The sequence below is a fragment of the Macaca thibetana genome, chromosome 1 (genome assembly GCF_024542745.1).
Source record: "Macaca thibetana thibetana isolate TM-01 chromosome 1, ASM2454274v1, whole genome shotgun sequence".
Classification (NCBI taxonomy): domain Eukaryota; kingdom Metazoa; phylum Chordata; class Mammalia; order Primates; family Cercopithecidae; genus Macaca; species Macaca thibetana.
In genome coordinates this window covers 55,917,430-55,933,347 of record NC_065578.1, presented here as the reverse complement: position 1 = coordinate 55,933,347, position 15,918 = coordinate 55,917,430, and the positions used below count along the sequence as shown (strand labels likewise).

Here is a 15,918-nt window from a genome sequence, read left to right as displayed (position 1 = left end):
TTTATTCTGGTTTTATCCCACTTGGGCCTCTGAAATGAATAATCAGATTTGGTTTACCCAAGTTTAATTCTTAGCACACACTAAGTTCTTGGACATGACAATTTTCCCTGACGCCTCTGGCTCCTTGATTGCCATGAGTACCTAAATCCAACCCAAATCCCAATGGAGACCTATTTGGTCACCCTGGCCACCCAGGATGAGGAAAGGTGATGAAGGGGAAAGTTTAGACACTACAATACTAACTAATAAAATATGAATGGAGAAATGTGACAAAGAATCTGACAAATCAGTCAATTTTAAAAAGTGAAACCTACTTCCCTGTTGTTCCTTACTTGTGCTCCATGGCCAATACTTCAAATGATTCTTTTATGCCACGGAGATACTTCTTGTGGAAAGATGCCAGGTAAGAGGTATTCAACATGTCTTTCATCCTTTTCACTTCACTTACATTTTGGTTAAGTCTAAGATTACTTAAAAACCAGTGCATGACCTACCCACCGGATGTCTTCGAGATGATTTTAACATCTGGTCAACTAGTGCCAAGTTTTATCTTCTCAGAGCTCATGCAATGCATAGCTTCCTTACCATCAATGCTTTTAAAGTCCAAAAGATAGCTCCTGTTATCAACCAGGTAAAGTTGTAAGCTCATTTTCACGTAATTGCCAGTCACTGGATTTTTTCTTCTTACACGAAGATGGTATGCATTCACTACCTAAAGTGAAAAATCAATAAAAATAATCAACTACAAAATATCTCCCTTTTTATGCAAAAAAAGGTCAAAATAAGTAATTAATAGGGGTGAGGTAGGAAAGGAATATCTGAATAATTTTTTTATATTACTGGTAGTTTACTTTAGTATTTATTTAATCCCCACTAGCAGTATTGTATGGCAATTAAGATTTAAAGGAAAAGCTACTTGAATAAATTTGGGGTACTGAAGAAAAAAGTGAAATATAAAAGAAAAAGAGAACCCAGAGATTACATCGGGTCTAGCTTTCACTCTAGATAAGCATCAACTCTAAAACATCAATTATAATTTGGTTGCCCAGTCTCTGCTTGAACCATGTTCATGGATGCTTGTGGAGTAGAAGGAACAAAGAGGACCAGGCATGGTGGCTCATGCCTGTAATTCCAACACTTTGGGAGGCAAAAGTGGGTGGACTGCCTGAGCCCAGGAGCTTGAGACCGGCCTGGGCAACATGGTAAAACCCCATCTCTACAAAAGCATACCAAAAAAATCAGCTGAGTGTGGTGGCAGGCGCCTGTAGTCCCAGCTACGAGGGAAGCTGAGGTGAGAGGATAGCCTGACCCTGGGTTGCAGTGAGCCAAGACTGCACCACTGCACTCCAGCCTGGGCAATAGAGTGAGACTCTGTCTCAAAAAACCAAACAAACAACAACAACAAAACAAACAAACAAAAAAACACTGCATTGAAGGTTCTGGATTTTCAAAACATCTGTGGTACTAGTTTCAAAAATGTTTCAGTACAGAATTTTAAAAATGTTAACATTTCTTTTTTAACTAAATACGACTGCTTCAAAACAAAGAGATCTGTTTTTTAAATGATTTTAAGAAAATATTTATTTCATGTACAGATAATAAAATGAAAATGACTGATTTATTTGAACATGTCAAATGCATATTTATGTGGTAAGTTTGCACATTTTTCTTCTTCCTTTAAAAGTTCACAATCCTCAAGAAAAGAACAAGAGTGAAAGGCATATCCGAAGAAAAAAATGCCCCTCCCCACACATATATTCAAATAGAACTGAAATGAAATTGAGCACTAATTTTTAAGAAAAGCAAACTGTGGCATGAGAGTAAGGAAAATATACTATAAGTATTAAAAGCACTAGCCAAATAAGAGAGAATATCACAACTTGGAGAAAAGTGTTAATTGACTGAATAAATATGTCCTGATATAATTTGTACTGACCACTAGCTATTACAACCACCTGCCTCTGTTCCCTAAAAAGAAAAGAAAAAAAAAAACCTCCCTAAAAAAAAGAGAAAGTAAAAACATACTATCTTTGAAGACACTCATGATTTTTCATTGCTATGATGTATGCTGAAACTGGTAAGCCATTTTCTCAGAAGGTTTCTAGTTGATTCCTTTTTTTCTTGACCAAGAACACTGCTATAATTGCTATAATTCAAAATATGTTGGTTCCCATTATCAACCACTTTTCATCCTTACAGAGGTTATTTGTTTTGTTTTTAATGTGCATGGCATATTACTAGAAAAAGATGGGCTTAATACTCAACTCAGGAGCTCAGAGCAGCTTACAATATAGAAAAATGGCTTCTACAAATGATCTTATTACATTATAATTTCCTACCTTCCATTCAAAATCCAGCTGCTTCATAGCTCGGTAAACTTCAGCCATAATGTCATATGGTTTGCTCTGACTTCGGATTCCAAGATGCCACTTGGCTTTTTTCACGGCTAAAGATTTGGGCTTAGTCGTATTCAGTGCATCCAATGGACATCTTGCTTTGGGGCTGTCTGCTATAAGAGGTGGCATCCTTTCTGGATGAGGCTTCAGGCCTGGGGGAATATGCATGGCACTATCATCCATAAAAGAACCAGACGGAGGACTAGAGGCGAGGTAGAACTCACTGGCTTGGTTCATTATTCTCCGATTGTCAATGATAAGATGATAAGCCACTGCAAGCTGGTCTTGAGGGTCACCACTATATAAACTGTTCATTACTTCTGATTCTGTACATTCAAATTTTTCACACACTTCTTTCACAGCCTCATCATCAATGACGTTAGCATCATAGGAAGGGTCTTCAGGAAATAAGTAACTGGGCAAATCTTGTTTAAACCATTCATGCTCTCTAGGAAAAACACCACAATACACTATTGTAAGACACGCTTTGGCAAGTCCAAATAATTTAGACATAGGGCAACATAATAGAATATAATCAAAAGATCTGGTCTCCAGACCTAGCTCTGCCACTTACTAGCTATGTGATCCTAAGCAAGTTAATTACCCACTACCCTTGAATAACTATGGTTATTAAGACTTGGCATTTGGCCGACATTTTCTCAAAAATGAAAAAAGCGAGCCCATCGCTTTAAGGAAAACAACCAGCAATATTTGTTGCTAATGATAAAATTCAAGCTTTCAAGCAAAACTTTTGTATGATTTGTATGAGTTTCACAGCTTCTCAATACTTAAAGACTTTCTGATAAAGTTGGTGTTAATAATAATAAATACACTTTTTTTCTTTCCCAACCACTTATCTGAGTGAGGTCAGACCTTCTTTACACACTTCAACTAATACAAAATAATGCAACAGATTGAATGAAGAAGGTATGAGAACCTAGCTGTCTTTGATATAAAGTCATTCTTCTCACAATTTTTTTTGGAAAATATGGTGATTTTTCATGAAAGATGTATTATTTAACATGTAGTAGGTTTATAGTTATTTTTAAGTAAATTAAATATTTTCTTAATTTCTCAGTTTTAATTCTAATACAGTAAATATTGATAGATATAACCTGCATTTTTAAAAATTCCCCTTGAGGTCCTCAATAAGTTTTAAGAGTTACAAGATTTTAAAATCAAAAATTTTGAGACCTGCTCTCCTAAGCCTTATTTTCCCACACTTCTGGGCCTTTGCGCTTGATGTTACTATTGTTATCCTAGAATATCAAACTATTTTCATCTAACACAAACTACTCCTTTGAGATTGTTCAGGCATTACTACCTGGTAGAATTGGGCATCCCGTAAGTTCAGATGAAGACATATTTTGACTGAATGTCTTCTATTCACTGATTAATTTATTTTTGAATATTTACTGAGGACATACTATGGATAAAAAGAAACATTCCTCACAAAGATTATATTTTAGCTGAATAGAGATTAAACAAATATACATAAAATATAGTTACAAATATACAAATATGCAAATCCTGTGATAAAGATTGCAAAAGAAATTGCATAGAGTAAAATGAGAGTGTATAATTTACAACGAGAGGCAGGTGATCAGGGAAGCCACTCTGAGTAATATTTAAGCAGACACTAGAATGATCTGAAGTCAATTATGCAAAGAGTTGCGGAACAGATATTCCCAGCAAAAGAAACAATATGTGCAAAGACCATGAGACAAAAAAGAGTTGTGCTGTGCTCTAGGAACTGGAATGAGCTCAATATCATGAAAGCAGAATGAGCTGTGAGATGGAGTGCCAAATGAAATCAGATATTTCTAAGAATTGTAGGCTATAAAAAGGAAATCTCATGATTTGAACTGGTGGTTGATGAAAATCATTGAAGGATTTTAAAGAGACAGGGTAACATAACCTAATTATCATTCTGTAAAGATCATTTTGTTTGTGGTATAGAAAATAAATTGAAAAGATAAAAATGATGATGGTGAAGCTAGTTTCAACAGTCCAAGTAGGAAATAATGGTGTGTCAGGCCTTGAGGATATGTACAAAGATAAAAATTCTACAGCTACTAGATTTTTCTATCACAATACATTCTTATAGTTGTTGATTTTTTTTCTTAATCTTGCCCAGTAAACTGAGAGCTTCTTGAAATAGTGACCATACCTTATTTAGCTCTACCCTACTACCTAGTAAAGAGTAAATGGTCAATAAATTCTGCATATATGATAAATAAAGTATGAACACAAAAATTCATTCATGTGTTTATTGGCTATATAATAATATTAAGCCCCTATTAGTGTTCAGCAATAAAAATAACTTGAGATAGATCTTTCCTCTCTCCCTCTCTCTATGTATATATATATTTTTTGAGACAGAGTCTCACTCTGTCACTCAGGCTGGAGTGCAGTGGCTCAATCTTGGTTCACTGCAATCTCTGCCTCCCAGGTTCAAGTGAGTCTCCTGTCTCGGCCTCCTGAGTACCTGGGATTACAGGTGCGCACCACCACACCCAGCTACAAAAGAAGTAAAAGAAGACAAAAATATGTTACATGTCTAATATTTTGTAAATATCAATGACAAATAGAAAAGTTAGGCACTTTCAAAATAAACTCCAAAAATCTATTATTCCATAAAACAATAAAATACCAGCAAAAACTGTGAAAATCAACTTTGGAAATTCACCAAAGGCTTGCAACAATCTGAAGACGGTTTATTCAAGAAAAATGGCTGAATCTCAGTAAGAAATGTGAGATTTGTGGCTTTTTAAGTTGTCCTATATCCATTTCCCTTTGTCCAGCTCCATGGCAGCCTTGAAAACCAACAGCCTCATGATCACAGAGCTGAGAAAACAAGGAGCTTAACAACCACTGGGGCATTGGGGTGGGGAGAACAGAGGAGCAGAATAGTTTAGAGCTCCCTGAAAATCTTACCATGAGAGAACTGTCATTATTTTACATGTCTAGCAGTTCTCTAGGAACCTCCACTCACAAGCCTGGTTTTTACATGACCTGACTCACAGCTTACTCCTGCAAACAGCCTTCTCCCCAGGGCATTTGTTTAAAAAAAAAAAAAAAAAATCAATGACAACTGTCTAACATCCCAACTACCTGAAGCAGCAGTGAAAGTTGGGTAAACAAAAAGCTGACCAAGACACTTAAAAGGAAACATTAGGAAATACCATTTCCAGAGGGGTCTTTGGAAAGCTCTGATGTATTTCTAGGACTCAGAAAGGCTAGAAACAAATGCAGGGTTGTGTGTTTGCTTGAGAAAAAAACTGAAAGGGCCATAATTTCTCATGATTGGCAGATTTTGAGGCTCTGCACAAGCAGGAAGTGAAGGCTAAGGCAGAGTTACAACTGCCTGTTGGAGCACTGAGGATGTACCCCAACATCACACAGAGCCCATCAGCAAAGGATGGAATACTTATTAGATCAGGACATTTAAGGAAATTTTTATCTAATCATTAGCTGATCATTAAGCTAACCAAAGAGAGATTTCAGTAGCCATGTATAAAAAAGAATACAGATTTTACAGAATCAGATCAGAAAATCACTAAACGAACAAACAGGAGCAGCAGTAACAACATACAACGATTATAAACTCTAGGTATATACACCCAAGAGAAATGAAAGCATAGCCATACAAACTGTGTATGTAAATGTTCATGGAAACAGTAGTCATAAAAGCCACAAATTAGAAACAATTCAATCTTCATCAACAAATGCATAAACAAAATGTAGTATATTCATACACTGCAATATTTTTCAAGCAAAAAAAAATGAAGTACTAATACATGCTACAGTAGGAAAGTGCTTTGTAAACATGCTAAATGACAGACGTCAGATACAAAAGACCACATACTGTATAATTCCATTTATATGAAATGTTAAGAACAGGCATAAAGACAGAAGGTAGATTAGTGGTTGCCAGGGGATAGAAGGAAGGGGAAATGGGGAGTGACTATCAGTGTGTATAGTTTCTTTCAAGGATGATAAAAAAAGTTCTGGAATTAGATGGCCATAATGATTGTGGAACTTTGTGAATATATGAAAAGCCAGTAAATTATACAATCTAAAGTGATAAATTTATGATATGTGAATTCTATTTTTAAAATTAATTTTAAAAAACAATAAGGAAACAATCTAAATTTGATTTCCATTTCATTAATTTAGTCAAATGCCACAATTTCTTGTAATAACTGTCAATTTTAAAAGCCATCCTTCTAGCTTTTTATTTTCAGGAGTCGTTTTCTGAACTAACTCTACCAAAGTGAGCAGTAACTAGGATGTTTATGAAGGTTCATCTGAGACAAAAGCAATTCACTTCACATAGGCTATTATACAGCCATCAGAAATTATGTATTTCTATCACTGCTACCTGATACCTGAAATTGATATATGACTTAAGGTTAGATTATAAAGACTATCAACTTTTAGAAACCTCATGATATGCCCAAATTTCTTTAAGTGCAGCTAACAGGTTTTCAAATATTCCCTCAAAAATAATATTAATAGCTAATATGTTCTAGACATTGTTCTAAAAGCTTTAATTATATTAAGTTGAATATTTGCAGTTTCTGATATTCAATCATTTTTAGACCTACTTAAATGACAATTTCACATGTTTTGATCTATGATTGCCCTCCCTAAAATTCTAATATATGTGGGAAGTAACTAAGTTGCACATAGCTAACAAACAGATGCACTGGGATCTGTGCTCAGTGAACTTCAGACCTCTCGCTTTAACTATAACATTAATACTATTACTAAGCCTAAGATAGCTGGAGAACACAAAGATGTGTTTTCCATTAAGATAATATCTATCTTGTTTACCACTATATTCCCAGCACCTAGCACAAGACTGTGCACAGAGCAGATGTGAAATAAGTATCTGTTGAATGAATAAAAGCGAAAATGGTTAAATAAGCAAATAAATATGAAGATATATTTTCGAACTTCCAATGGCTATCTTACAAGAAAATAGTAGATGTACAAAAATAATATTGAGACAGTAAGTACGTAGTAGCATAAGAGATAAATAAAACATGATAGATTGAAAGAAGGATAGATATCACAGAACAGATGTAACAATTTGGAAGAGTGGAAATAGCACAGGTCTTGAATTCAGGTTAAGTTCCAAGTTGAGCCCCAGTTGTGCTTCTTATTAGCTGTGTAATTTTCAACAAACACAGATTTACTCAACATTTAATATGTGTTAGATCTTGTGCATTTTGCTATGAATTAATAATTGGTCCCTAATTTAAAGTAATGCATAATTTAATAGGGGCAAACAGATACATAAATCATGACACAACCTTTCTGAGCTTCAGTTTCATGGTTTATAAAATGGTTTCTAGCTATCTATGAAAAGTCAATGCAATAACATAAGTCAAGCCATAAAGCAAAATGCTTGGTATTGTGTAATTTTTCAATAATTAGTAATTCTTTTCCCTATTGAACTATAGTTTATCAAATCAATAATTCCCAAACATTGGCCAGGTGTGGTGGCTCATGCCTGTAATCCTAGCACTTTGGGAGGCTGAGATGGGAAAACTGCTTTAGGCCAGGAGTTCAAGACCAGCCTGGTAAACATAGCAAGACCCCCATCTCTTTAAAAAAAAAAAAAAAAAAAAAATTAAAACAATGGAAAGAATTCCCAGACATTAAAAAACTGAATATATATAAGTAAGTAAATATATATATAAGCAAAAAATGATGAAAACTATAGATTCAAGTTATCCTATTAAAGTACAGAGATGAATGATACTTTCATGCCATCTACCTATGTACAAATTACTCTTCCCAGTAAATATATTTACATTTTTCTTCTGAAGTCTATAAATATGCAAACATCTGTTTTAAAGCAACAAATAAGTATTATTACCACTTGTTTTTTTAATTAAAAAAAATTTTAATATAAATGTTGACCAGGCTGGTCTTGACCTTCTGGGCTCAAGCAATCTTCCCATCTCAGCCTCGCAAAGTGCTGAGATTACAGGCATGAGCCACTGCACCCAGCCCATTATTATTCTAAACGTATATGCTGATACAAGCAGCTGCAAATATATCAGCATGTCTGATTTTCTAACAAAAAGTCAATTAACAGAAGTATATATGTTAAAGAACTATAAAGACAAAGGGCTTTTTTCCTGCTAAGTTCATTTTCATAATTAAATCTGGTGGCTAATTTACACTTTTACATTGTTATGCATGGGGTTTGGAACACTGAAGAAAGGCTGGGAAAAGAAAATGATACATAAATGCAAAAAGAATCATCAGTCCTTGCCTGCATGAAATCAGCAGCAGTCACATAAACAGCTATCTCAGCCATCATTTAAATATTTCAGAGGTCAGAGGTCAGAGGTCTCAAAAGAGTCTTTTCTGGGACTGGGTGCAATGACTCACACCTGTAATCCCAGCACTTTGGGAGGGCAAGGTGGGTGGATCACTTGAGCCCAGAAGTTCAAGACCAGCCTGAGGAACATGGCAAAACTCCGTTTCTATTAAAAATACAAAAAAGAAAAAATTAGCTGGGTGTGGTGGCTCGTGCCTGTAGTCCCAGCTACTCAGGAGGCTGAGGAGGGAGGATCACCTCAGCCTGGGAGGTTGAGGCTACAGTAAGCTGTGATCACACCACCGCACTCCAGACTGGGCGACAAAGTGAGACCCTCCCAAAAAAAAAAAAAAAAAAAAAAAAAAAAAAAATCTTTGCTGGCTAATGAAGAAAAGGGGAAGAGTTCTGGAAAGATGTCAAAAGAACATGTTTGTAAACAAACATGAATGAAGTCTCAGGTAAGAACATAAAACCTCTAAGAAACATGCCTTGATAAGTCATAGGCAGAATGCAATGAATCATCTCCCTACTATACACAGGTGTCTGATATACAAAGGTCATATTCATAGGCGCATCAGCAATGGCACTTTCCAAAGTTTCTCACGTGACACAAAAGCCTTCACAGTAAGCCGATTAGCAGCTATTGAATTTAAAAACTTGGCAAAACTTTTTATGCTTTATGTCTTTAACCATATGTAAAATACATAAATCTCACCCTATTTCTCCACTTGAAATTTCTTCAGACACTTTCTAAGCATACCATCTTTCCAGGCCTTTTAGCATTCTATAGTCAAAGATGAGTAAGACACACTGTCTACCCTGGTATCATAATTTAAGAGAGAAAAAAGACACACTGAGAAACAACTAAATCCTGGATGAGAATTAAATAATAAAAGCATTAACAAAATGTTGATAAAACAGAAACGGAAGCACCTGTGGAAATCACAAAAGGGGTGGCATGAACTTTAATGGATGAATGGAAGTCTAGCAGGTCAAAAAAAGAAAACGGAAAAGGCATCAAGGCAAAATGAATAATATAAACAAAGACATGAAGGCATAAAATCTATGTTAGGTTTGAGAAACCAGGACAAGTTCAATGTGGCTGAAGCACTGGTACTAGGGGTGAGGTGGTGAGGGCAGGAAATGAGACTTTGGGAGAATCATTCAATTAACATTATTATTATTCCTATGAGAAAATATGCAGAACAGAAACAAAAAGAATAATCACCTTATGTCTTTGATAGTTGCTCGTTTTAGTGGGTCAACCTGCAGCATATGCATCAGGAGAGTGGCGACAGAACGATTGAGATATTCTGGGATATAAAAGACACCGCCTCGGATCTTCTTAAATAATGTAGGTACATGCTCATCATCAAATGGGAGGGTGCCACAAAGAAGAGCATACAAGATAACACCACAGCTCCATATGTCAACTTCAGGACCCGCGTACAATCTAAGAAAAAAGATGACGACACAAACCTGAAATGCAAGTATCACTTTTTCCCTCTCTATGTGCCCTACTTCTATATATAGGTAGTCTACATTCAGTACATATTCATTTCCAAGGTCTTTAATGAAGTCCACGGCCGCTCCCCAGTATTCAATATTTGTTCCTCAAAGAGAGTAAAGGGGCTAGCCAACTACTATTCAAGTCTGCCAAGTGAATAGGGTATTTTTATTTGTCACAAATTCATTTAACTGAAACATACTAATTAAAAAATATAATACTTTCTGTGGTTGCTTTTTGAGGGGAACAAAGTAGATGACCATGAACTTGAAAAAATACTATGGTGTATAGGTTAAATCTTTTTCCCAAAGAACTATTACAAGAAAGAAAATATACATATAATATACACATGTAATAGAATTTTTACCCCGGCACACCTTTAAAGAATATTTAAGGCCGGTCACGGTAGCTCACGCCTGTAATCCTAGCACTTTGAGAGGCTGAAGCGGGTGGATTGCTTGAGGCTACGAGTTTGAGGACAGCCTGGGTAACATGGTGAAACGCTGTTTCTACTAAAAATACAAAAAATAGCCAGGGATGGTGGTGTACACCTTAGTCCCAGCTACTCAGAAGGCTGAGGTGGGAGGATCACCTGAGCCCAGGAGGTGGTACAGTGAGTTGAGATTGTGCCACTGCACTGTAGCTTAGGTGACAGAGCAAGACTCTGTCTCAAAAAATATATATATACATATATATGTGTGTGTGTGTGTGTGTCTATACATATATATATAGAGAGAGATTTAAAACATTAAAGTACTTTATTAGTACTGTGTAGACAGTATCCTGTATCACATTATCCTGAGTACTTACCATTTCCACTCTTATCACCTCCTAGCTCATATGACTAAAATTAGCTTTGATCCAGATAACCTATGCTTATAGTATTATTCCTTTTTTCTCTTACATTTCGACAGCATTACAATTCCCATGATAGCATATTACCATACTCAAACCTGGGTCTGTGGTAACAAAGTAAATCTCTACTATTCTAATGAAAAGAATATAATCTGTTTATATAAAAAATGGTGATTGTTTTCCAAAAGAAATGGTATGAATGCCACGTGTGAGTATAAATCTAGCAGCCACACTGGAAATCATTTGCTGTATTCTTCAAACTCCTTGCAATAGACTGAATGCTTATGTCCTCCCAAAATTCATGTGTTGAAATTCTAACCCCCAAGGAGATAGTATTAGGAGGTGGGGACTTTAGGAGGATGATTAGGTCACTAGTGCAGAGTTCTCATGAATGGGATCAGTGCCCTTATAAGAGCGACCCCAGAGAGATCCCTCGTCCCTTTCTCCATGTGAAGTTACAGTGAACATACGGTAGTCTATTAGGAAGCAGACCCTCACCAGATACCAAACCTGCTGGCACCTTGATCTTGGACTTCCCAGACTTCAGAACTGTGAGAAATAAGTTTCTGTTGTTTATAAGCCATCAACTTTATTGTATCTTTCTTATAGCAGCCCACATGGACTAAGATAATCCTGTATCTGCTATTTGCAATAATACGTTTACCATATTTTCTCTCATAGGATTCTGTTAACTTTCAAAATCACACGTTGATCACTGTAGAAAGACTTGAGTTTACCATTGCAATCTGTATAAACATTTTTATAATGTACCAATGAATAACTTACATGAGTAACTACACAATCTCTACTTGTAGTTTAATTTCATGAAACAATATTGTCCCCCAAAATCTCATTCTTCCAAAGACAAAATATAAAACAATGCTCTATATACATCGGAAAATACGCAAGGTATTATTAAAGAACTATATCTAATAAATAAATAATGGCACTAGCTTAAATTTAGCAAATTCTTACTCTCTTATCTGCACTTTTGTAAAATGAAAGATATGTTAAATCAGGATCCACTTCAATTATTTTTCTAATGGGAAAACTTCGTAAGTATATAATGACATCTAAATGAAATGTTTAACATTTTTTAATATAACCATTATCCCTTTAACAATGGAAAAATAAATGAACAATTCATTTCTACCCTGTTAAAATCTTACCTTCCGTAGAGAATATATTATAATTAAATGTCATCAAAATGACCTCAAGATTACAAAAAGCTTATGCTTCACTGATTATTACCTGCCTGAGATGACTTCAGGTGCTGCATAATTTGGAGATCCGCAACTAGTTCTCAGAAACTCACCATCTGACATCATATTAGATAATCCTAAAAATAAAAGTAATGTTTACCTGGTGCTAGATATTTTTAAAAGTAGATAAAGTCATATAAATATGAGCAAAATTTCAAGTCCTTGATCCTGCATATGTCATTGGTTTTTTTTAGTGCTAAAAAAAAGAAAAAAAAAAAAAAAGGCAGTGGAAAGCATTTAACTGGAAAGAGACCATCTCAGAGTGCTTACACTATAACAAAAAACTAAAGCACATCACATGTATGAGTGAAACTAAATTTCCTTTCTAAATAAAAATGTTGATTCCCATCACAAATGAGGTTATTCTGAAGCATATTGACTTTCCCAAACATGAAAACATCAAAATATTATTTACCTTTTCCATAGTCAAAAGAATAAAATACAGACTACTACTTTTTTGCAGAAGCCTCTTTAAATTCTATAATTAGAAACCAGATGGGCCCCAACTCATAAAGAGATTATGTTTCAAAAGTTAATTTAGAAATATTTAATTCAACATAGAAAAAATAATCTATTGAACCAAAAATCTAGTTGAGCTATAGTACTAAATAAGTTTCACGATTTAGACAAGGAAGAGAAATAGAGAAAGCGATTTCCTAGTTTTTAGATTAAAGACAAGGTATAGACCACAAATAGGCAACAATAACTGGTACCTTTCTATCTCTCTCTTTAATCTCTCATTTCCTAGTCTTTTTCTCAAATACCCTAGTAAGGCATCCTTTCCACATACATTTATCCCAGAAAGTGTTTGGAGTATAAAAATCACATTTTATGTGCTTTTTACCTCTGACAAAAACCATTCTCTAATGAAGTTATTAGATGTTACCCTAAGGACCTCTTTGTGGATCAATTCAGAAGGGTTTTTTTCCAACTGCATGCAAATTTTCAGGTACCTCGGTTTATATGCATTCATCAGGGAAAGTGCCCATACTTTCATGAGATTTTCAAAGAAGTTTGGGACTTCTCCCCTCTCTTCAAAACAAACAAACAAACAAACAAACAAACAAACAAACAAACAGTTATGCATCATTTCCTTAGGAGAAAATGTAGATTGAATGGATTTATCTTGATGACAGCCATCTAACTTCTCTGGAGGTATCTGCATTTTTAAAGTGTATTTAAGTAAATAGAAAAAGCTACTGAGGAGATTTCAGCTAATCCCTTTCCATGGTACAGAATGTACAAGGTTGACATGGAAAGTTCTTATTTCAATGAATTGTTATGCTTTAAAAGGTAGCTAGTACATTTCTGAACAACCCTGGAGTTACATACCAAAATCAGCTATCTTGGCATTCATGTGTGCGTCCAACAGGACATTCTCTGGTTTCAGGTCTCGATGAACAACCATATGCCTATGACAGTAATCCACAGCAGACAGAATCTGTTGAAAGAGCCGCCTGGCTTCCATCTCTTCAACCTATCAAGCATAAAAGAAACTGCATTAAGAATATCTGGGGCTGGGCATGGTGGCTCATGCCTGTAATCCCAGCACTTTGGGAGACTGAGGCAGGTGGATCACCTGAGGTCAGGAGTTCGAGACCAGTCCGACCAATATGGTAAAACCCCATCTCTACTAAAAATACAAAAATTAGCCGGGCATGGTGGCATGTGCCTGTAGTCCCAGCTACTTGGGAGAGTAAGACAGGAGAATTGCTTGTACCGGGAGGCAGAGGTTGCAGTGAGCTGAGATAACGCCACTGCACTCCAGCCTGGGCAACAGAGCAAGAGTCTGTCTCAAAAAAAAAAAATAATAATATCTGATACATCTATTTAACAAGATTTTTAGTTTCATAATCAGGCTACATATAATTAAGCAAGCTTGAATTATGTTGGAATTCTCAACAAATCAGACAAACCAAAAGCTTGTCAAAGCTCAACATGTCAATAGACAAGTTTTTCTTCGTTGCTAAGCACTAATATTTAAATTTCAATTAATATTATTAAATGTGCACAATGTTTTGGGGAATTGACAGTAAAACAAACTAAAGCAGGACATACGTGAAAGTGCTAAGACAAGGAAATAACTGATGTTCAACATGATTTTACGGAACAGATTTTGAAAAGCATAGGCATCGTGTTGGCAATTAAGTGGAACATGTTTTCCAAAATCAGTATTTCAAAAGGTATGCTTTTTAAGAAAGAAAATTTGTCTAATACTCTATATGTTTAGTTGAGCATTATTATAAAAGCGACTTCAACCCTGAAGATATCTTTGCATTGTGCTATTTCCCAATACTTTCTTTTTTATTAGTTTAGAGGTTTAGTGTACCAGATAGTATGTTACTCACCCGTCCATGCTTACAGATGTAGTCAAATAATTCACCTCCAGACACATATTCCATTACCATAAAAAAATCTGTTGGAGTGCTGATCACCTGGTATCTTTTTTGTTAATAAAAAAAAGTTAACGAAATATGTTACTTTAACCAAAATCAACCTGGTATATCTACTCTTGCTACAATTTTCCATTTCAATGTTTTATAATACTTTAGGCAACAAATTATATGTTATCAAAATAATCACAGAGCAATAAACATGGACCATTACAAAATTATTCTATTTCTTGAGGCTGATGGCCATTCCTTCACATTCTCCCTTTCATGTTTACATAATTTTTGAAATCTTTCCCTCTTCAACAACTAAGTTAAGCATTGATTTTTTTCCATATAAACAAAAATTTGTTTACAGTCAAAGGAGATGAGGTATCACATATTTAAAGATAAATAGAAAATATACTTGGGCCAGACATTGTGGCTCATGCCTATAATCCCAGCACCTTAGAAGGCCAAGGTGGGAGAATCACCTGAGCTCAGGGCAATGTTTTGGGGAATTGACAGTAAAACAAACTAAAACAGAATATACATGAAAGTGCTAAGAAAAGAAAATAACTGATCTTCAACATGATTTTATGGAACCAATTTTGAAAAGCATAGGCATTATGTTGGCAGTTAAGTGGAACATATCTTCTAAAGTCAGTATTTTACCAGCCTGGGCAACATAGCAAGACCTCATTTCTGTAAAACATATATATATTTTTCCTGGACACATAATATGATACTACAGAGATACATTCAGCAAAATCCAGAAAGTGAAAAATGACCATTTCTTCAACAAACAAAATGCAAGAAAAAAAGGCAAAGGATAAACTATATGTTAAAAGTAACTCAGGAGACATATTGACCAATTATGCTGAATAGACTTATTTTGATTCTGATTCAAATAAACCAACTTAAAAAAGCATTTATGAAACAATCAGGAAAGTCTACATGCTGATTAGTGGTGGATAATGTTGTTAATTATTTTAATAAAGATGTGATAATGATACTATGTTTATGTTATTTAGAATTTAAAAAGTATTTTCTAGAGTAAATACTGAAGAGTTTACAGATTAAAAAGATAATGTTGAGATTTGCTTCAAAATAATCTGGCATAGGGGAAATGGGGAGAAACAGATAAAACAATGAATTGACTATTGTTGAAGCTGAATAAGACATACAT

At 35.0% G+C, this 15,918-nt stretch overlaps 1 protein-coding gene across 2 annotated transcripts in view; it reads right to left on the bottom strand.

Annotated features, from left to right (window-relative positions):
- Nucleotides 1-15,918, bottom strand: part of PRKAA2 (protein kinase AMP-activated catalytic subunit alpha 2) — a 68,181-nt gene that overhangs the window by 8,805 nt on the left and 43,458 nt on the right. For both annotated transcript variants that reach the window (XM_050751719.1, XM_050751791.1), the window contains exons 3-8: nucleotides 14,709-14,802; nucleotides 13,693-13,837; nucleotides 12,350-12,437; nucleotides 9,965-10,189; nucleotides 2,340-2,844; nucleotides 586-712 (exon numbers count right to left, since the gene is read on the bottom strand). In XM_050751719.1, coding sequence (XP_050607676.1) covers nucleotides 586-712; nucleotides 2,340-2,844; nucleotides 9,965-10,189; nucleotides 12,350-12,437; nucleotides 13,693-13,837; nucleotides 14,709-14,802 — 1,184 coding nt within the window. The remainder of the gene's footprint in view (nucleotides 1-585; nucleotides 713-2,339; nucleotides 2,845-9,964; nucleotides 10,190-12,349; nucleotides 12,438-13,692; nucleotides 13,838-14,708; nucleotides 14,803-15,918) is intronic.